This window comes from Callospermophilus lateralis, chromosome 12 (assembly GCF_048772815.1).
Source record: "Callospermophilus lateralis isolate mCalLat2 chromosome 12, mCalLat2.hap1, whole genome shotgun sequence".
NCBI classification, from domain to species: domain Eukaryota; kingdom Metazoa; phylum Chordata; class Mammalia; order Rodentia; family Sciuridae; genus Callospermophilus; species Callospermophilus lateralis.
In genome coordinates this window covers 48712069-48736547 of record NC_135316.1, presented here as the reverse complement: position 1 = coordinate 48736547, position 24479 = coordinate 48712069, and the positions used below count along the sequence as shown (strand labels likewise).

At 34.0% G+C, this 24479-nt stretch overlaps 1 protein-coding gene across 2 annotated transcripts in view; it reads right to left on the bottom strand.

Annotated features, from left to right (window-relative positions):
• Dach1 (dachshund family transcription factor 1) overlaps window positions 1-24479 on the bottom strand; it is a 389822-nt gene that overhangs the window by 172707 nt on the left and 192636 nt on the right. For both annotated transcript variants that reach the window (XM_076872351.2, XM_076872352.2), the window contains exon 3: window positions 4561-4722. In XM_076872351.2, the coding sequence (XP_076728466.1) occupies window positions 4561-4722 (162 nt within the window). The remainder of the gene's footprint in view (window positions 1-4560; window positions 4723-24479) is intronic.

Below are 24479 nucleotides of genomic sequence, written 5' to 3'. Positions count from 1 at the left end.
GTTATAGAAACTATCAAATTGACCTTGGGTTCACTGGTTTTAAATTCTGCTTTTCCAATATCCCAGTTTCAATTTCCAAGCAGCATTTTTTAAGCTGGTTATGCAGATCAGTCCTTAAAGCAAAAAAATAGCAATTTATCTGGCCTGTATGTTGTGGATAGTGTTGCCACTAAAAAGAATCCAGGACATTTTTCCTTCTTATCTGCAATGTAGCTCATATCAGCCAACCTGTCACAAGATAGTACTTGATATAAACAAGAGATTGCTAAGACATCTCAGTAATCAATATCAGGATGGCTACAGTATGGAAACCCCAACCAGTGCATATCATTTGTCTCAGCATCTATTTCTATGGCCAAATGAAGCATTAATTCAAATCATAAATCTATGGTGATTTAAATCTGGGAATGAGCACCTGCCTGCTTTAATGATTTATTTTGTACATTTCAGTAAGCAGGAGATTTGTCCATATGAACTGACAGGTCACCTTCAGATGCCAGGAGCAGACTGTTTATCACCATGCAGACTAGCATCTCATCTTAGCAAGTAAATATTAAACTAAAAGAATCCAATTGATTGTGGATGAGGGAGAATGGCGACATGGCCATATATTTTACTCAGCATGCTGATGCCTCACTCAGGTCTATCCTGAGGTCCTCACTTCTTCCTAAAGTGATCATTCTGTTGGAAAGATCTGAGCTCAAGGTTATGATGTAAAATTGGGGTGTAAAATAATGATTTGTCAGTGTCAAAGGTTTCTTTACACATCCTTTTGGGGCTAATTTTTAAGATTCATATTATGAACTGAAAAGGGTCATCTAGAATGAAATTTTGCTGTCACCTCACCAAGCCAAATCAAACCAAACCAAACAAAAACAAAGTCTATTTCTTGGGACTATAAGGTTTTATTTACAACCAAGGGAAAAAAAACAGTGCTCCTACAAAAGAAAGCCCAAAAGGTTTGACAGAACTTGTGAGCCAGATGAGAACAGGAAGTAAAAAGAGGACTGACTTGACTTCAAAAATGTCACTGGATTTGGGCAAGACTGAGTAGCAAGGATACATCATTTAAGTAGCTCCTCTCTGAAGGGCTTCACTACTTCAAAGAACCAATTGATAGAATCATGAGAGCAGTATGTCTGTACACTGACATGGAGGTTTTGAAGAGTCTTGGAATTCCTTCTAGAATTCATATTCTTCAATATTACTTCCTTACCATGTCATGATGACTGATTCTCCTGGAAGAGCCACCATGTCTTGTTATGACTGACTATTAATCCATCTTGCCAAGACAGTATATGCCCTTTGAGTTCTGGGCCTGTATTACATCATTTTTGTATTCTTACAATGAGCTAAAATCAAATATACAACAAAACCCAAATGATATAAAACCTGCCCTCCAATTCTCTCACAAGGTCTGTAACTTAAGTAATACCTAGCAGAGGGAAGAAGAAAACAAAGGAGGAAGCAATTGATGGCAGTAAAAAGAGAAAGGAAGTTCTCAGAAGGGAAAATTCAGAGAAATAGTAATATCAAAAGCAATACCAAGACTCCAACCAATATGATAAGCGGACCATGTACTAAATAATGTGATAATTCTAGACACATATTTTACTTCTCATGATGCAGACACCACTATTTATACTGTTTTCCAGATGTAGAATGTTAGGTTCAAAAAGTTTACATAACTTTCCAAAGTCACAGAGAAAGTCATTATTAAACACCAAGAGCCATGCATTATCCTCTAAATAGAGACGTCTGGGGTCAAATAAAATTATTCAATTCAGCAAATGCTCTTATATTCGCAAGCTCAACTCCCACCTTCACCATTGCTCTTTCCAATTCCCCTCCTTCCTCCCACATTCACTTCCCTTACTTTACGGGTAAATATCTAGGGATGGAGGTGACCATGAAGGATTAGATTATAAATTATATCTCATGTGACACATGAGAATGGAATGAAAATGACAATGATAACCCCCCCAAAAAATCAGTAAAAGATACCTACAATACAAATCACCTACATGTCTTGGGGACTAGAAATGGCAACAATGTTAACAAATCTCAAAATATTAAAATCTAGGAAAATTCAAGAAAATTTCTGCTGCTCGTTCAATGTTGAATGGTAAATGTCCAAAAGCAGTATAAATTACCAAAACTAAATACCTTAATGGAAGACAAGTGATTTGTTCCAACTAAAATACAAAGAGAAATTAAAATTATTTATATTTTAAGCCATTATTACAACCTATGTACCTAATTACAGTAAGATACAACTTGATTAGTAGGAAAATATTATTAAATGCTATCAAATATTAATTACATATTAATGCTTACTGATAGCTCATATTCCCCTTCTCTTATGTCTGTCAGTTCTCCAAAGCTGTGTTGCTCAGGAAAATTCAGGTGTAACACGTTTTAACAAATTTTGCTTTAAATGTCATTATATTGCTTATTTTAAGAATTCCTCCTCAAAACCCAACTATCAAGAACAGCCTGTGTTAAAGGCCTATTAGAAAATTTTGGAAACAATCCAGATTACATTTTGGAATGAGAACCAAAATTCATAGTGGTAAATAGATTATTTTTAAAAGTGTTCATTATTCTCTTGTTTTATAAGTGAAATTAAAAGACTTTTATATTAAGAAAATGTATCCTTAGTAGTTTTAAATACAGAAGTGTAATTCTTTCATTTTACTTCAATACTGGTTTAACTTTTCAAATGTATATGTATACACCATGACCTAAAAAAACCCTCTGCCCTCTCAGTCTTCTCCCTAAAATTAATTAGAAATGTGAGCAGTGGTATTTCCCTTAGTGCCTTTCAGCTTGGAGTCCTCTGTTTGGGTTACCTTCCATGTATTCACCTTTCCTAGAATTGCCACCACCACCTACTCTCAATTCAAACCATTGCTGCCAGTCATTTTAAATATCCCTCATGAGGTTCTACCGAAAATTTCTGTTTCCCCCTTTAACACTTGAAAGCTGCCCTTTATCATCACAGAAGCATCAGTGATACATTTTGTACTCTGTGTATGTATTTCAAAATTACTGCCTATTCTACTTCACATCTGGTGTATGTTTCTCGGAACTGTAGTGAAAACAATGATTAGGAAAGCCCATAATACTTCTGTAAACAATTTTAAATGTGCCTTTGTTTTATTTTATTTTTATATCATTATTATCCTCCTCCTCCTCCTCATTATTATTGTTTTGTAGTGCTGGGGATCAAACACAGGGCCTCACACATGCCAGGCAAAATGCTCTATCACTGAGCTACATCCCCAGTCTCTTATCTATGTCTTAGTGGACTGAAAGCGGAGAGCTACTTATTACCTTACAAAATAATCTGTTAAAATGTTGCATAGAAAAGACAATTGAATTATCATGATTTTTTGTATTTGTCATGAGCAAATGTTATATATGGTATCTTGCACACATCTTTTAGAATCCAAATTTCCCTTTTTAAATTGTATTTTGAGCATGGTTTCTTTATTTTTAAGAAAAAAAAACACAGTTCAGTGACAGAATAAAATGTTTTACTATATCAATAGCCAGATGCTAGAGATTTCATTAATCACAAAATTAACCCACCTTTGAGGTTGTGTTTGACAAAACAAATTACCCAAACGAATATGCTGCAAAAGTTAATCTTTTATTTAGTTTACTTGTGGCAGTTAATTTTCATTTCCTTTTCCTCACATGGCAGGAGAAGAAAAAAATGTCAAGAAAAATTAAAGTTGTAGTTTTTAAAGGAAGAAGACTTTGGCAATGCTTTTGTATAGAAAGAATTACTCAAAATAATCCTTATTCTCGGCAGCACATGGAGAAATTAAGTTTATGGTAGACTTCCCATACGTGATTTTGTTTTTGTTATTTCAGTTACCCGTGTCAACTCAGGTTTGAAAACATTAAATGGGAAAGTTCCAGAAATACATAATTGATAAGTCTTAGATAAGTTTTAACACAATACATTGTTAAAATTGTTCTATTTTATTATTAGTTGTTGTTGTTAATCTCTTACTGTGCCTCATTTATAACAAACTTTATCATAGATATGTGTATAGCATAGTATTTATATGGAGTTCAATGCTAATCCCTGGTGTTAGACATCCCTTGTGGTCTTGGAATGCATTCCCTATAAATTAGAGGAGGAGTACTGCTTATTTTGCTGATAATGGTAGTGCATTCCTTACTTGTTAAAGAAAATACATTAAAAGAATGAAAACATAAAGTGTAGCAGTTATATTTGTCAACTTAACCCATAGTCAATATTTTAGAATTCTGATTATTAAAATTTATTTGCATTACAAGATGTTAATTGAATATTTATTGTTAAAGCTACAGACATAAAGTTGGTACTATAATATGATAATATTGGTAACTACTTACTTATTCTGAGTGCGTGTTTTCAGAAAGAAAAATGGTATTTTCAAAATATGCAAAGTTTTCAAACTGAATGTAACAATTTTTTTAAAAAGAGTAGCAAATACTTTGGTTCTAGGGAAGTAATTGCATAGCAAAGTGATCATGATCAGTTTTAGTGAACATGAAACTTACCAACACTTGAATTCATGTCCCCATTTTCAGAATCTGCTCCATGTTGGTTATTACTGGCATGATAGTTGCTCATAGCTTCTAATTTGATTTTTTTCACCTTCATTGCTTCGGCAATAGCTGCATTGGTAGCAGCGGCAGCTGCTGCAGCTGCTGCTGTCAGACCTTAAAAGAATAAATTAAAAATGAGGTAATTCAAATTCTGATATTTCATGTAATAGTCCATGTACTTCATAAAACTCACATACAAACATACATTAGCATACCTGATGGCAACACTTTGATAACATATATTCATCCCCAACTAGCCAATGAAGCAACATTAATAAAAGGGGGAGAATGCTTTCGAAACTTCCAAATTAAATATTAGCAGAACCATAATTTAAGATATATAATCATGGACATGCAGTCAGACTTATCTGTCAAAGACACAAATACAAACATACCATTCCCTGTTTAAAATCCCATATAGTTGCCTAAAAGGAGGGTAAAATCAGAACTGCTGGCTTAATCCATGAGGTCTTTATCTAAGGAGTGCAAATCTACTTTAATCTCCCAAGTTTCCCCGTTGTCATATCATGCCACATTCAAGGTCTGTGGATATGACACCATTTTCCATACATGAACTGCCTGCTCAAACCTGTTTTCCCACATGCCATTCCCTTTATGTGAAGTGAACTTGCTCTCTGAATCACTTGCCGGACTTATGATCCTCCAGTGAGATGCCACTCCTGTTGGGAGTCTTGGCCCACTGCTCCCCCCAGCTGTGTTGATGCCTGTCTAGTTCTCTCCTGGTCCACAGTTACACAGAGTATGTCATGCTATACTGTAAATGTCTGTGCCTCTGTTTTCCTCACTAAATGGTGAACTACTCAGTGGTAATAGGACCATGTGCTGCTGTACAGCTGGGTCTCCCCTGTGCTCAAGGTACTCAAGAAAAATAAAATATCACAAAAAAATGCTATGATACTGCTTTTTAAATTTAAATGCTGATTTAAGTGACATAAAGGTAGTTTAAATAGCTTAGTGACCCTATGTGATTGATCAGTGTTATCCTTACTTTACAGACTAGGAAACCAGATGCAGGATTTAAATCAGTACATTCTACTCCGGGAGTTAACACGTTTTAACCATTGTGCCATGATGTTTCTCCAGAACAGTCCATCTCTATTCATCCAGAGAACAGCAGGTAGGGGTAGATTAAAAACAAAGTTTGAGACCAGATTGTGAAAGATCAGGCCACTAAAACCACTCTATTTTGACTTTAAATATGTGTACGGGGACATAATAACCAGAGGAGGTTTTTGAGCACAGAAGTGGTTTGTTTGTCTGCCTTAAATGTGTGAAATTTTATCAAGTCAATTCAATTGAAGCTGGAACTCCTCATTGCAAAATGACAATAGAATATATGAATAATCTCTCCTAATTCTAAAACTTTGTCTATGAGAGGATATATATCCTCCCCAGAACCCTTCACCCATATTCTTTTTGCTACAGTTGCTTTAGTATTTCTGACTGCTGTGCTCCAGCTCTCTGGAAATTTATCTGTGTGGATTTATTTCAGCACCCAGTTGGTAGATTACAGACTGAGCACCACTTTCTTCCTTTTCCTCTCCACTAGTCATCACTTCTAGTTACTATAGCAAGTAAGTTGCAGCCCAAGAAATTATTAGGAAGTCTTTTTCTGAGACAATTCCTGCTACTTATTCAGAAGGTAGGAGTATTTCACCTTCCCCTCAAATCAGCAAAAAGAGGCCCTGACCATTTTCACCCCAACGCAACAAGACCTACAGATAGGATCTTTGTATGGAAAACTGATCACCACCCCTTAAAAGGCACTGATCTAAATTCAAAGAATTCATCGGGGTTTGGTCTGAGCATTCACTGCCTTTTAAGTCTCAACTTGAGCTGATTCTCTCATCTTCCTATGATTGAATTTTCTCCCCAATTACTCATTTCCTTCAAAGATGTTTCAGAACATTTTCTTTCCTGTTCTATTAAAATTCTAAGTGTGTTTCCCAGAAAATCTCTTCCTTGATTTTGCCTTGTCACCAATGCGAACATCTCATTTGTCCCTTCCCTTGGTTACCTGATGTTGAATTGTCTGCAGTTTACGACCCTTCTCAGGCCTTTGTCTTTGATTAATGCTGCAAGCAAAACTTGTTCGAAGTATTCAAACAATAAAGATAAACCCACAACCTGAGATATGATTGCTATTATCAAATAAATCCAAATCAAATTAGGTAACATGAAACATAATTATGCAAGACCTGGCCTTGGACAAGCCATCAAATCTTCTTGAGAATGGTTTCTTCTTCTGTAAGACCTTTCTGATACCAAAAGGAAAGTATTAAGATCAAATAAGAAAAACCACGTCAATAATTTCACATGATGGTTAGTTTAAAAACAAGGCATGCTATATATTCTAGTTCCTCAGTAAGTTAGATCCAAACCTAGGGAGGATTTCTGCAGGATCTGTGGGCTGGCACAGCCACCTAACTAGGGGAATCATACTTGTCCTTAGGTGACTGCATTAGCTCTTAACTTTTAAAGCTCCCTTTTGGATAATTTTATTATTTAGCTGATCTACTTTATAAAGCTCCTTTACTTTCTGTTTGACAGTTTTTCCCAGTTTTGCATTTCTAATGCAATTCCAAAAGATGTACGTATCACATGCACATACACACACATGCACACACATACATTTATGCACTTGCTGTACCTTAACTAACATCCATATTAATAGTCCATTTTTAGTTCAGTTTTGAGAACCCAGGAAGAAAGCCATGACATAAGTGAGAGTTGCTGATTTTAGCACTACCCCTCCTGGCTGTATTATAGGTTCTTCATTTTAGTTTGTTAATGTCTTTCAAATTCAGACAATTTTCTTCAATTCCACTGCTCCCTCAGTGCAAGCTTCCATGTTTTGTTTCTTTTTCCATTTTCACTGACCCTGCAGGGCAACCTTCCATGTTTTCTTCCCTAGAGTACTGCAATAAATGCTTAACAGCTCCCACTTTCACCACCTCCAGTCTCTTACTCCTCATGCACTAGTCACCATGACCTCATGAAAATGAAGATCCAATCATGACATCCAATGCCTGCTCTTCGATTCAGTACTTCACATGGCTGTTAGGGCTCTTAGTGCTCAGTTCCCTGACAGTCAGTATAGAATCATCTGTTCTCCCAGTGTCATCTTGATCTCTGTGCTCTGGATACTTAGGCCTTCTCTCATATTTTTCTCATGGAGCACATCATTCCTTCATTCAGGGTAGTGTTCATATCTTATACCCACCTTCTAGAGAAGTTCTCTAGTTCTTTTGCCCCAGACCTGCTTTGATGTGATGGCTACATGTGATGGCTTAACTATTATTTCCTTGAGAAGCAGGTTCAGATTCCTTGCTATTCATTCTTTACTTGGGAAATGTTATCAATCTTTCCAAAATTAGCTTATAGATTATTCTTTTCAATAGTCATACATGACTTTCCCTAACCCACCCCTCACACTGAATGTGAGTTCTTCATCCCTAGATGTGCATCAGACCCAGCCATGGAGCTTTTAAGTCAAGCAAATAGATGGATTCTACCATCTCAAATTCTGACCCAGAAAGTCTGAGTTGGAGTCTCTGCATCTATATATTTTTGGTTGATTTTACTGTTCCATGTTCATTTTAAAATGTAATCTGAGTAGAAACAAGCAATTCCTTGCTCTCTTTCTTGAGCTTACTATTTTGGTGGGGAGAGGGAACAGCTCTAAGAGAATATTTTATGAAACTACTATTAAGTATTTCTGATGGAATTATGCCTAGCTCCTCTAAACTACATTATAGCACCAAAGGGTAGAAAAACTTTCTTAGTTTATGGATCCCAGACATCTATCACAATGTTTGGTACAGATTGTCACTGCATGAAAAACATAATTCTCAAACTAGTTTACTTGCAGAGACACAGGAGAAATACAGTAGTTATTATTTAACCCATTTGTTTTTCTGTTACAATAAATGTGAATATAGTAAGAGTAACAAATGTCATTAATTTAATATAAATCATGACTCTTCATAGGTCTATTTTGCCTAGGGCTGGAGAGGACCACAAAACGTTCACTCCACCCCACCCCCACATAATTATTACAGTGACTTTTTGTTTTGCAATGACTCTTACAAATCTCCAATATAATTCTCAGGCCCCCTTCAACTTGCTTTTTCTAGTTAAAACTTAGTTTGCAATCTATGATGTAGCCTTCCATAGAGATCCCATTGTGTATGTCTTTCCCTAATTGAAATTGCCTTAAAAAAAAAAAAAAGTGTAAGAAAACAATTCAAGTCTTTGGCCTATTTTACATACAGAATTCAAACTCTGACGACATTATCTATTTAATTAAGAATATTATACACTGGTGTAAACACTGGTGACACATAATATTTACCACATTCTTCAGCTCCCTTTGTAACCCTGTTCTCACTTGTCATGGTTCTCTTCTTGTCTCAGACTCACGGAGAATCTTCGTAATGCCTCTTCCATATCCCACCATGAAGTGCCTTATATTGCAAATTACCATTGCTTTCAACTCTTCCGAATCAAAACAATTTTGCCCTCAGAACTAGACAATGTGGTATATACTTTTCATAAGATTTTTTTTTATTAATTTGAGGATTTTTTAAAGTTTAGATTAAAAAGATAATCTGGTGAAAAAATACATTAAAATTTACAGGGAATATCTGTACCTCATAGCAAATGCTTATTAAATAATCAGATCCTCATCACAGTGGCTTTCAAAAGTGAATATGCTTTAGAAAAATCAGGAACTTGTTAAAATACAAACTCAAGTGACCATCAAATAATCTAAGGGCAGTAAGCATTGGAAACAATGGATTGAAAGGCAAAATGACTGCATCAAAAATGATCAACATAGAAGATGAGTAAATAATATATACTATGAACAAATAAATGATCTCTCACACTAAGAAATGGTTATTCCATCTATTACACTTTATAGTACAAGATTTATAGTATCTCCTACACCAGGAGAAAAACATGTACTGAACGAATTCAAATGTAACATAATTTTAACCTGCATGTGAAATGCCTATAAAAACTTAAATTGAAGACTGGGGTTGTGGCTCAGTGGTAGAGCACTTGCCTAGCATGTGTGAGGCACTGGGTTCAATTCTCAGTGTCACGTAAAGATAAATACCTCAAATAAAGGTATACAAAATATATTTTGTATACCTCAAATAAAGGTATACAAAATGATGGCAGTGAGATCATTTAAAAGAAACTTAAATTGAACAACAAATATACTACTTGTAGTAACTTTTTAAATAAATCTTATGTTTTTGGTGTTCTATTCTTTAGAGAAAAGTAATAAGTGAATGATTAGTGTTTCCTAAATATATGTGCATATATTTTACATATACATGAAAATTACTTATAAAAGATATGTAAGTTGTATTTATGATTTTCAACCTATTTTAGTGCACCTATGTCAATTTCACTGGAATAGTTATAAAATTTAAAAATTTGGAATTTAATGAGTTCATTTTTAGAAGTTCTGAATTCAATTTTATCATCAGCAATGAGTAAATTTTATGTGTAATTTAAAGGTCAAGATAATGGATTTAGAAATGCTTTGTTTTAAAAACATGTTTTTCCTCAGACAAAGGATAATAGGTCACAACATATGCAGTCATAGAACTTTCTTCAGGAAAGGGACCCCACATCACATTAAGTTTAGTACCCCATCAGCCTTATGTAATGTAAAAATATTTCATCTTTTTCTTTTCTGTTTGATCACAACAAACTTTATCACTTGCAATTTAAAAGAATGAATAGATCTTTACAGAGAACTTAGAAACATGGTTTGTCACATTTTTTGTGAATTATAATGAAAACTCATTGCTGTGGACTCCATTCTGCTTTGCTCCTTCAAAGCGAACGCTACATTATATTTAAAAGTGATTCTTTTTTAAAAAATATTTATCCTAGCTAATAAATTTCTTTTATTTTCCTTTTTTTTTGATGCTTCACTAAAGTCCTCTAAAATTCTTATAGATTTAGTCACCAACATCGAAGTTACTAATTATCCAAGCTTGCTATTATATAAAGAATAAGTGCAATATGTTTGAAGAAAATACTCTGAAGAGCTATACAAACTTTGGACATAATGCATCCACTTTGTTTTGGATAGTGCAGCAAGTTTTACAATGTCCTCGGCTTCCAAATTCTCATTTCTAGAAATAGGTACAATTCTGACCTCATAGGGGTGTGATGAAGACTTACTGTGGAAAAAATATGTGTAACAGCCTGCACACATTCTAAGCCTGCCACACATGGTTACTGATCTTGTGAAAGAAAACCTAACATTCATCATGTCCTTATATTTAGTTGTACCTTTGTTCTGTTGCTCACAAAAATGCAAATATGGCAAAAGGTACTTAACAGCATAGAATGTGAATTAAGCTGTTCCACAAATGGATATCTAAAAATTATGTTTCTACCAAATCATTTGATTTAGCTGTCTACATTGTTCAAATTTATCACGAAATCACTAAATCTTCACTCTGTGATGTATTTGTACAAAGCCTTTGCTATTTCAAATTCAGTATCCTAAAACCAGTTCATAGATGTATCTTTGGGAAGGTAAGTAGACACTGTTACCATTTAAGGATGTTATTTTACTTTCTAGAGACAGCAGTTTTCTTCTGCTTTCAACTTTTATTAAAACAGCCTTTAAATTCTTCAAATGCCATTAAGCAATCCTGATAACTCTTTAAAAAAGAAAAAGTATCCCCATTCTATTTATTTCAAGTAAGTTAGTGCCCTTAGTTATAAATAGAAGATTACAACTGTAGATTATAAATATCAATAAAAGAGACATATTGCTGTCAAATTCTTTCTCTGATCTGTTTGTTTGCTCATTAACTTGAAAGGTCCAATCTTTGATCTTTGGTTTCAAAGACATCAAGATGACTTCCAAATGTTTGATATGTTGTCTACTTTTACATTGCATTCCATATAAAATGCATTTCCCCAAACCTAATGGTTGAATAAAATGGGTTACATCCAAGAGATGGTAAGTATTCAAACCTTCCAAATTACAGACTTTTTATGAGTCGGTTACTTTACTCAAATTTAGAAGAAACGAGTTTAAACATGCAGTGGATTATAACCAATGGTAGTTATTATTAATATTCTGGAATTGATAAGTTATTTATGTCTGGCATTCTTCCTACTGATTATTCAGGGAGACAGGCGGCTTATAAATATCTCATCACTCCACCGTCACAGAAATTTCATCGACAGTGCTCATGCACAGCTATTAGCAATATGAATCTAACCATTACAAGAAGGAGGAAAATCGAACATGTGGCATTAATACGCAGTCCTGGTTCCTAACCATCTGATAGGCAGATGGTGTGAAGCGGATTCTCCAGCTGAAATGAAGGGGCACATCATTTAAAACCTTGTTTGCATTCTAACTGATATCAGTGCCATATTGATATACATGATACATCATGGCAGTATTTGAACAATCTAGTTTGTTTCAGTCATAAATGTTTACAGCCTTGTTTTTTTAATCTTATAAGCATGTTCAGAAGAGTGTATTTTTAATTTATGAAACCTATTGTTTACTTCTGTTGAACTAGAAGATTAGTGGAAAGCAAGAATATTAAATTACTTCAACCAGAGCAATATAACCAAGACAGATGAATAAAGTGGGTTTCTATTTTCAATAAGGATGTTAGTAAAAGAATTTTAAAATTAGCCCAGGCATTTTGTGCATTAAATACATTTATTCATTTAAACCTTCCAGCTATTTTTCCCCCAAGTGGCATACAGAGAAACTTAATGCTTTACATAGTCATTCATTTAAAACTCTCACTGTGTGCAATTAATCTTGTCTAACAATTCAATTCAGAAAGTAAAACATCAAAAAGCATAGTTCAATTCAACAGTCATTACTGTGAAGTAATCTTTCTGCTCCTGACAGTTCCTATAGATGCTTTGCGAAACTATGTTGAAGGTGCATTGTAAGCTCCATATGAGTTTGAATTACAACTCAATTGAAATCACTCCAAGTCTTAAGAATTCTTGGCTCAATATAACTTGAAAACATCAGTACCTTTTTTTTTTTTTTTACCCTGCTTTCTTTCTATCCTTATTTAAATACTGGCTGTCCAAAACCTGACACTTATTTTCAATTATGTTATTTCTTAATGCTTTCTAAATAAATGAAAATTGTGAGTGAACCATGCCTGTCCCCACTCTTGAATGCTTAAATAAAAGAAACGATTCATGACAAGAATAAGTAAATTAACTGTAAATTTGGTTAGACTAGAGATTTTCAGTATGAACTTGTCTCTTAATGTCCATTAGACTGACTTTCCTTGCCCTTTGTAACACATTTGTATTCTGCAGAGGAAAGGAAAATTGATCCTTAAGGCCACTAATGGAAACACTGCCTATACCAGTTTTCAGGTTTTCAATTGATTAAATTAGATTTTTTAAATATTTGTATTAATGATAACAATAACAACAACAAAACCCCACCAATGTGGAGAAACATACAGTAAGAAATATGTTATTATTATTATTATTATATTGATAATGACTGTTAAGACAAATAGACATTAGATTTAGCATTATTTTTTTGAATAGCTTAAAACCCAGTTTCCCAGAGAGAAGGGGTTATAGCAGCAGTGAAGTCAGAGGGAGGGAACACCATGGGATATCATTTGGCCATGTGTAAGTCACTGAGTGATTTCCATGGACGTTTTTGAAAAGCTCACCTTGTGATCACTGGCTCATAGAAACAGGCTGAAACATAATCAATAAAAAATTTAAATTTGGTTTTCAATAAAATGTCAGCTAACTATGCACAGTTGAACTTAGCATGAGATCTTGAATAGATATCATTTTCTCCACCTTTAATAATACTACCATTAGCAAAATATTTCTAAGTCACCACTTGGAGTCTAAACTTTTAACAACACGAGGAAAAGAAAGACTTACCTAGTTGACCCTTTCATCTTACTAAGGATGAAACTTAGGGGCACTGGGGTTAATTGTTTTTATAAAGTTACACCATTAAATAATGATAGAGAAATCACAGTTCCTCTAACTCCCAGTTCAGCATTGACCACACTGACTCTGTCAATAGATGTAAAAAGAAAAGCACAGAATACCCTAAACTATGGAGTCTTTGAAAGAAAATCACCTCTTTTGTTCTACTAGTTTATGGATAGTCTAAGAGGTCGAGGTTATAAACTCTCAGAGGATGTCACAAATATATGTTGAACCCATTTAGAAATCCAATCTAAATGTTCACTTGTGACTGTTTTACATAATTTAAAATATTTTTGTTACAGAAACAATGGGCATTCATCTTTGTGCACAAAACTTTTAATCTATATTATTTATGGAATAAAAAATTAGTAATATTTTTCTGAATCCCATTTCATATATAAAGCACAACACCAAAGAGAGAGAGAGAGAGAGAGAGAGAGAGAGAGAGAGAGAGAGAGAGAGAGAGAAACCCTCTGCAAATCTTGGAAATAGAACAATTTATAACTATAAACATTTTGAAATAGGCAAACATTGACTCTAATTTTCTTTTAGCACTCCATTTATTATATTTTTCTATTTTCTGACAAAATCAGCACAAGCTACCCCCATGTTGGTCTAAGGCCCAGCACTTATTACAACCTTTATTACCCATCATACAAAATTACTCAGTGAATGGACTCCAGGAAGCTGGCTCTCACTAGCATGAGAATGACTGACAGTGTGTGACATTCTAAAAGGATGTTTTTGGAGAAGCAACTTGTCATTATTGGTGACAGTTAAGGCAATGTAATAAGTGAAAAGAGGGAATGGTGTCATAAAGTTTAATTTCCTGCAAAAGAATAACACCATTAGCATTTTAGCTTAAAGATAATCTCCCAGAATGTTCTAATTTTGTCACTATCACATAAATCCTCTACTAAATTCTTTGCTACTTCAATAAATCTCCTCCTTCCCCATTTTTTTTTCCTTTTTCCAGAATCCAGGTACCACATGGTGCCCTGTCAGTGCAGTACTATTGGTGAGAAGAGGAGAGAAATGAAAAAAAGAAACACAGGTGACCAATTTACAGCGAGGCCTTGCTTAGGGAAGTTACCCAATGAGATGGGTATAACTGGGAAAGATGTGGTTACCAAAGTTCTCTGACACAGTAATATAAACTTTTTGAAGGAAAAGATTCATGCAAGAAATATATTCATCTAATTACTTAGATATCCAGCAAGCGGATGCATTTTCTCTCCTTCTAAACTGAGGTAAGGGTCAGGGTGAGTTGAGAATAACATACATGCACAGTCCCTAAGTAGCAGGAAGAACAGAGGGAGCTGTGGTGGACACTCCAAGTTCTTCATCGTTGTTAGGTTCTTGCATGTATATCAATATCATTTAATGTCCACAGTCAGTAAGGTGGGTGTTTTCCTTGTTGGATTACAAGGACAATCTGAATGGTGAAAGTACTTGGAAAAATAAGTTTTTGGTTATATTGTTAAAACTGGCCCATAGAAAAGAACAATCCTGATCAACTTAGAAAAGTGGATACTACTATGTAATAGAGAAGATTCAAAGGAATTAAGGGCTGTGGTGCATAGAATCAAGTGATTGTCATCTCTTAGAAGGTGGCATAATAAAAGTAAATGCTACCTTTTCTTGGCACAATTTTGTAATTCTAGTCAAGTTAGTTAATTCTTTGGGCATAATGTAGGCAAATTATTTAGACTGATTATGAGTTAACCTATATCTTTTATTCAAGAATAAATGCTGTTCAAGTTTAACATTATTTCTCTTAAAAGGTTTGATTAATATATTTAATCCAGCTCACTAGGAAGAGAACAAATGTATGCTAGGGAAGGATTACCAACACTTAGTGTTATACTATTCACTTTTCTTTTATGCTGCAAAAAAGCAACTCTAATAGAAAGTGATGTTTAATACTTAACATGGAAAGACACTTTCATTTTCTAGTAAAACCTTTCACTTTGTTTCAAAATACCAGTAAGTCTTAGAAAATCCTCAACTTTCCTAACATCTCTTCATTTTAGGAGCAATGTCTTTAGTTATACTGATCCAATGGCTTCTCTTGACCTAATTTGTGTTGCACTATGAGATTCTATTAAAAGAAACTAAATCACTGCAGTAGATTTATTCACCTTAAATAATTTAAGCTAATTGAAAAAGAACCAAACTAAGACACTTCTCTCAAGCATTCAATTTCTGCATGTCAATTAGTAATTTAAACAACCAGCTAATCACAACAGCTTTGTGAGAAACTCAGACCTGTTCTGTGTACACATCTCACTACCTCCACTGAGTTGGAGACGGAAGTAAACATCACTTCTGATTCTGCAAGAATGCATGTCTCTTCTGTTTTAAGCAATCCCAATGAAATGTTTTCATTATTGAATTTGAGATTTTTCTCATCTTTTCCAAAAATTTTAGAAAAAAAATTTAAAATACACACACACACACACACACACACACAGAAAAATAAAGAAAATATCTAGAAAATTCATATTTAATCACTGTCTTGACAATAGTTATGGCATTTCAAATTTATAATTTGACCTAAACTAAACAAAATTCAAAACATTATTGTTATTCACAAAGGTTACTGCATCACAATAACCAGAAACTGAACTCCTATAGGCTGGTTTGTAAACAAAGAACTACTTTAATATTATTATTATATATTATCATTATTGAATTACTTTTTTTAATCTTAGAGTTGTTAAATACTACTTTAATTCATATTAATAGTGCCACATAATGTTATTGCAAATTATAATTTTCTAATTGTCTCATTATTTGGAAATGCTTTTGTAAAACTGATGATCCTTTTTCTCATGCACTTACTTAATTTTGTAATTCAGCTGTTTGTAATACCAAGAATATGTGACAGAATGACACGCATGACTGTCCTATAAAGTTTCAAAAGCTCTCTGCAACACTTTTACCATACATCTTTCTTATGAGAATTAGAAAATGCAAACATAACTTTATCTTGGAAGTAAAGCCTTTTGAAATATTGTTAAAGTGCATACTGAATAAAGACAACACACTTAAGCGGACTTTCCCCCTTTTAAACAGCATTCATCTTTTCAAAAGCAATAGATTCTCAGTCCACACGGAGTCTGCTGCATTATTCATTTCGTGTGCAACCTCATGCTGGACCATAAATTGTTACTTTATCTAATCAAAGGAGACTTAACTCTACAGAAGGTCAAAGGTTTAATTTTGTGAAGTATTATCTTACGCTATGAGCTTAACCGAAAAATAGAAGAAGAAAAACAGCCAAGAAACTGGTAATAAATGAACCTTTATTGCCTCAGGCATTGGCCTAGTTAATAAACTTTCATTGAAGGTTTCTTTCAACTGTTACGGACAATGAGAGGAAAAAAAATCTTAAATTACAGCCATGTGTGACTTTTAAAGCAGTCATTCTTTTTTTATCTCAACCTCCTTAGCTCAGGGAGAAAAAAATAAAAAAGACAAAGAGAGATTGTCTTCAATCTCTTAACCAAAAATGTATGTTTCTAAACAGATGAAAAAGTGCAGATAAACTTTTGTAAAAGCAGAGGTCAGCTTTGAACAATATTTAAAAAAAATGCATTCTTTAGGTGTTGAATCTTAAAGAATGATCTCTTTAGTTCAATGTAAAACTACAAAAGAGAGAAGGAGGGGGACATCGTTTCTTCTCCATAATTCTAGCTTTTAAATTGTAGTCTCGCTTAGCAAAACACAATGTTTTATGATCTCACCATTAATGCACCATCCATTGGAGTTTTAATATTAATTAAATGCATTGCAAGTAAATGTACATACTATCTGACCGGTTTCACTGCATAAATCTTTCTATCATAAGAAGCAAAAACACAGTAGAAATATACTTTATTGATAGGCAATTAAAAATTTTAAGAAAAGTTATATTTCTTTAGCTGAGGATCTCAACCAACAATCATCTATGCATAGTTTTTATTTCACTGTTTTCTGGAGAAGTACATGAACTGAGTTCTTCTGAACTATACTCTCCCCCCCCCCCCCCAGGAGGCACTCCATTAAGGAAGAAAGTTACCATGGCCTCAATTACAACTTCTTGATTTTGTACACTGAAGCATAAGTAAGGTAGATCCTGTGTCAGTGACAGAGTTCGAATTAGCTGTGGGAAAGGAAAGAAGCAATGATCTGCGTATTACTTCACATGTTCTCAAAGGGAAAAGAAAAGAGGGCTGGCTCCTTCCTCCTAGCAGGACACCCCCTGCTGAATTTCACCCCCAAATCACAAGGCTCTCAGCAGGGCACCCAACCTTCTTTCCCCTCAAGCATTTGGACAGAATTGGGGCCCCACTTAATGCAAGAGACATGTCCCTAGGATGCTATCTTGGCCACCTTTGAATCTGAACATGATGGCTTCTTACACAAGCAGCACCAGGTGAGAGCAGGACCAGGCTTCCTACTAAGAAATACACTCTGCACAGCAGGGTGGCAGCGAGTTCTTCTAGGGTCAAGGATGAAGCAAGTTCTTACCAGCAGCTTTGCCTCTTTCCCTATTTGCCAGAGTAGCAGAAAAACTTCTCAGAAAAAAATTAAAAAAAAAAAAAACTCAAGTTCTAAAAGGGGAAAAAAAAATCAATTCTATGCACAATAAAGAGGACCAAAACATAGGATTTCTAAAAACACAGTTAAACCTGGGAATCAAAGTCTGAAGCAAATTGAGACAATGAGTTTTCATGATTTAGAAAAGAGTTTTAGAATTAATGAATAGATTTTAATTTCATGTAAGAAACCATGAAGTCCAGAGAGTGAATGATAATATGATTGTTTTTGTTCTACTTTATTTTCTATCTACTTTGTACACATTACTGTCAGAAACCTAAAGAACGGTGAAGAAATGTCAACTACTTCCTAGAAAAAAAACACTGTATATGAATGCATAGTAAATATTTTTTATATGTTTATATATATAAACATATAAAAAAGATTATATATACATATAGTATACTATATATATAGTATACATACATATATATGATTCTATATATCTACATATGCACACTATATATGTATGGATAAAGATTTAATACTAGTAACAGTAGCCATGCTTTATAGTTGCATTTTTTTTTCATTTATTATTCCTTAAGAGAAAAGGCTGAGGTACATTTAGAAAGTGAGCTTAAGGTCAGGGAAGCATGGGAGAGTAACAAAAGCAGGTATCTCAAGTCAAATTCTTTGTTCCATTAATCAAAGTTTTATGGGTTTGGGAAAGTTGTACTACAGTACACAGGGAGGATAAGAAAAAAAAAGAAAGATCAAGGGAATTCAAAGGATTTATTAAAAGTGCAGACGGTAACTCTGACTAGTGTTTTAGCTAGATAGACACAATTAATTAATTGTAACATTGTGAAACTCTAAAACACTGAAAGAACGTGCTCATGCCTGCAATGCAGTAATGTAGCAAAACACTTATAATCTTTCAACCACCAGGAGCTTTTGTTGGTTTTTTAACCTAATCCACAGCTTGACATAGATCCCAGGGTAATGGAACACAGTTCTTTGATTGAAATAATATCTAAACATGGCTTCACTAGCCTGGTGGCCTAATAGAAGTCTGTGTCTCTGAAACTCGAGAAATTCAAGTTTGGAAACAGACTCTGAACTCTGGCTTCAGTAAAGCTTTAGAGACTGGCATATACCCTTTCCGGGGTAGCAGAACCAGAAACAGATAGAAAGGTTCTGCAATAGTTTTTCTTCATTGACACAGTCAAATCAAATCCTTTTCTTCTGCCACTACAAAGTTACTAAAACAACACTACAGTATTGATAACCAGAGTCTAATGTATCATTTAAAAAGCTAAGCATTTCATAAGTGTTCCGTTCCTCCAACTTTCTACATTTAGAGGAGAAAATGTGAGCAATATAGCTATAAGTCATTTTCACCAAGAAAGTTGATCTATATATTCTATAAAGATCCATATATTCTATAAAATTTAACATTGTTCAAAAGTACACTAAAAATACCTGAAAAGGAATGCATATGCACCATTTCATGAAAAAAAAAAACCTCTTTACTTTTTGTTTTATTCATATGCTTCAATTTGCAATAATAATAAGAATGCTTCACTTGAATATTTTCTTGAGAGAAGAATCGTTTGTAAGTCCACATTTGTAGCAATAAATATACAGATTAAATTTAGAGACAATTGCAATAAAACCTTCATTTCAGTGTCTATTCTGGTGAATTTCAAAAGGAAAAGAAAATATGTCATTAATATATCAATATTTAGGTACCTTGCAGAAATTTCTAAGTAAAAAAATGGATGAATAAAAAAGGGGCATAGATAATATTATGGATACCTGAGGCTATGGGAAAATTATGATTGTATGTTTGCATAGTATGCTTAACACATTTGAAGAATGAAAATGATTTTTTATTTAGTGTCTGTCAGCTGATGCTATCAAATCACTTTATAAACATGTTAATAACAATGATTCTTGGATGAAAATGGAAATATTCAGAACAATGTCAGAAATGTGAAATGTTGGTATATTCTATTGTCACAATGTAAAACATGAGCTGTGAAGCTAGGTGGAAGGAGGGTTAGAAAGCTGATAAGAAAAGATCCTCAAATCAAATTAAAAATAAGAATCATTATCTTGCAGGCCCGGTGGTGCACACCTGTAATCCCAGTGGCTCAGGAGGCTGAGGCAAGACGATCAAAAGTTCAGATCCAGCCTAGGCAACCTACCAAGGCCCTAAGCAACTCAGCAAGACCCTGTCTCAAAATATTTGCTTTTAAAGAAAGAGAGAGAGATAGAGAGAGAGAGAGAGAGAATTTTTTTAATGTTTTTTAGTTTTCGGTTGACACAACATCTTTATTTTATTTTTTTTGTGTGTGTGCTGAGGATCGAACCCAGCGCCCCGCGCATGCCAAGCAAGCACACTACCGCTTGAGCCACATCCTCAGCCCCTCAAAATATTTTTAAAAGAGCTGAGTATATGGACTCACTAGTTGAGCCCTGGGTTCACTTCCCAGTACCCCCCCACATACAAATAATAATAATAATAATTATTATTATTATTATTATTATTATTATTATTATCTTAAAAACACAGCAACCCTCATACGAAAAGTTATCAAGAGAACTTGGCTGGTTAAATCAGTGGATTAACGATGTCTTAGATATAAATTTTTATCATATTTTCTTTCTTCTATTTGTTGGTGGATGTCCCCATGTTAATAGGTTGACTACAGCAATCCAAATGTTCAATCAAAAATATTTACAAATGAAGACATTTTTATCCTGTTTCTTTTTATCCTTTGAAGAACTCTTTCCTAACTGATGGCTAAGTGTCTCTCATCTGAGAACTCACTGGTCATAACTGCATCATCTTTCTGATCATGTTCAACTAATCATGGTCAAAGAGAATGGTATCACCGTGACTCACATCTGGAATAAGGGGTTGTAAGTACATGGCTGGAGGAAGAACATTTTCAACTTACAAAAATTGGTATTCTATTAGGGGAAAAAAGGGCGGGGCAAAAAGTCGTTGCAAGGTAGCAACTAACAAGGCCACTAACAATCTTTTGTTATAAAACAAAAGCTTAATTTGAGATATTAAATGTAAGTAACCTCAGAAAGAAATCCATTTACTTTGCTATTTCAAATCTTCCAATGTTTTAATCTTTCCCATGCTTACTCAATAAAACTTACAGCTCCTAGATTAGAAGATAATATCATTGTTTTTCTCAGGCACTGCTTTACTTCTCATAATAAAAATCTTGATCTTAGTATAGAAAAGATCCAAAAACTATATAGTAACCTTGATTTTTATATTTGGAAATACTAGGAGCAGAAACATGAAATTGCATTCAATTGCTTCAAGTTTCCTTTGCCACTTTTAGCTGGAGATATCCACAGAATCAATAACATCATAGTATGTCTACAAAATACACAATAAGATAATGTACTTCATTTGACTCCCAGATAACCAAATATGTACAAGACAAAGGTGTTGCTGGACATGATGTGCACACCTGTAATTCATGTTCTAATAAAAAATAGATATTGCAAATTCAAAAGGATTCACATTATCAGTACATTATACTTTTTCATTATGCAAATCTCAACTCCAAGGATACTGTTTTAAAAGAAAGATATTATGGTAAAGTGCTCAGGAGGCTAAGGCAGGAGGATTGTGAGTTCAAAGCCAGCCTCAGCAACTTACTAAGGCCATAAGCAATTTAGTGAGACCCTGTATCAAAAGAAAAAACATAAAAAGGGTTGATGATGTGGCTCAGTGGTTAACTACCCCTGGGTTCAATCCCTAGAATCTAACAAAAAATAAAGAATGAAAGAAAGAAAAGAAAGACAAAGGTGTGGGCACCAAGGAACAGGCCATTTTTGAGATACATCCAATTTAAACATTTCTAGTAATAGTGGATGGCTAAAACTGATAATTGTAATATTCTTCAATGCCTTGACACACTAGAATTATTTCCCTCAATTTTTTTCTTCTTAAGGATGAAGACTAATGTAGAGAAAATTTGACATGGCAACTTCAGAGCTCAAGAGAGGTCAAAGTAGTGGTGTGAGGGGGTTACCACCATGAGGAGTAAGGGAAGCCCTAGCTTTAAGAATGCACGTGTTTAATGCTGCATCGATGCCATTTGATCTCTTCTGCACTTCCATCTTTAATATCATCAAATATGGTTGATTTTAAAAGCTTAAAATTGCTCCCAATACCAGAAATATGGTATAGAAAAGAGAATACAGACTTCCAAGTCTAAGATTAGCATCCCAAATTCCTCTCAGTCATTAGGTAGATGGCCTCTGTGAGATCTAATTTCTGTCTACTTCAGTTAACTTTTCTGCAGTTGTAAAAATGAGGATCATGTTGCCTGTGTTGCACATAATTGATGAGAACATCCAATGACATAGGATTAGTAATAGCTGTGGCACATAGGTGTTTCATGATGACAGCCCCCACTTCCTTTTGCTCTCATCTCATTATAGCAAGCTGTTCCCCACCATTTTTGCATTAGTATCCCGTCACTAATGGAGTTGCTTCTACTTGTTCAGAACAGAAAGCAGAGCCAGGGACAAGATACCAATCCCATAAATCTGCTCCCTGAACTGTATTTCTCAGTAAAATAAAAGAACTCATAAAATAACTCCATAGGTAAACACATTCCTCATGAGGAATTGTGTTATTTGTAAGTACTTTAATAGATGGACTTAGGATCAACTTTAAAAATCACATAAAGTTTGGATCCATGACTTGCTAAGGACTTTAGACAAGTCACTTAAATGCCCCCCAAATGTGGCTAATGATAGTAACTACATGTTGTAGTGGGCATGAAAATTACATGTGGGAGCAGAGGTAACAAATCTCAACTGTGCGTGGCACAATATCAGCACTCCATATGTGTAGGCTATGGTTACTATCCTATGAAATTGAAAGATACTAGTTTTCATAATTTAACACTCTATGAAATTTAACTTTAAAATTATGGAAAATGAATTAATTCATGTTCTAATAAAAAATAGATATTGCAAATTCAAAAGGATCCACATTATCAGTACATTATACATTTTCATTATGCAAATCTCAACTAAAAGGATACTGTATTAAAAGAAAGATATTATGGTAAAGTCACAACAGAAAAAGAGACCCAATTAAATGGTTGTGAACATTCTTCCTCTAACAGAAATTCTAAAGGATAAGTTTAAATTTAGAATTTATATTCTCTGTATATTCTGAATATTAATTCTTTGTTAGATGAATAGTCCACAAACATTTTCTCCCAATCTTTAGGTTGTGTCTTCAGTCTGTTGATTGTTTCCTAGGCTGTGCAAATCCTTTTAGTTTAATGGAATCCCATTTATCTATTTTTGCAAATATTACATTGAACTTAATTAATATATGCAATTAATACATGCTAATCAAAAAAATATTTTTAAAAAGACAATTTTGAAGAATTAAGCAAATTAATATATATATTACATTTTAAGTAAATTAGATCAGGTAGAAGTGGACAGTGCTTAACTCTGGATCATAAAGATTAATTCAAACTAGAGGATCCATGAAAGTTTTAGGTTTATGATAGTATTGAAAAAAAATCTAAAATTTAGGAAGAGACTTGGTTGGTATAAAAAGAGGAAAAACATATTTCAAGATTTAAAAAAAAAAGAAATGGGATCATATTGAACATATATTGTAAATACTGTGTTTAAGAGGTAAGACAATTGGGATGGGAATGTGTAGGATGGAAACCTGAAAAGTAAAAATTGTATTACTTCAAAATATGCATAAATTCCAGTATAATATAGTTTCTTGCTTCAGGAAGCATCCATGGTATTGGATAAAGGAAGTGCCATAGTCAGAGCAGTGCTGACTCATAACCTCACCCATCCACTTCTAAGTTTTCCTTCCTAAGCTGTGTGGACCTTAGCAGAGTATCACAAGTGGTCATGTTGATGTGCACTTCAAAAAGCCTTAGCCAGTAAGCAATACCTCCATAATTTTTCTGAACTGTATGTCCCTATACAGTGCTTAGTACATTGGTAATTTCATAAAAACAGCAATGTGATAAGCCCCGTTCAGATTTTGAATACATAACTAGGTTGAATTTCATTCAATTTTCAAGACCTCTATTCTACCAAAGGTAAAATAGAATTTTAGAGTTGGAGTGAAGATTAACTTTTTATGTGAGACAGAATAATGTGTCCCCCTTCCAAAAAAGGAATTTCCCAATTCCTAGCATCTTTAAATATGTTATCTTACATATCTTGTAAGAGGGACTTGTAGATGTGATTTAGTCAAGGATCTTGAGATAGGAAGATTATCCCAGGTTAATCTACAGAAA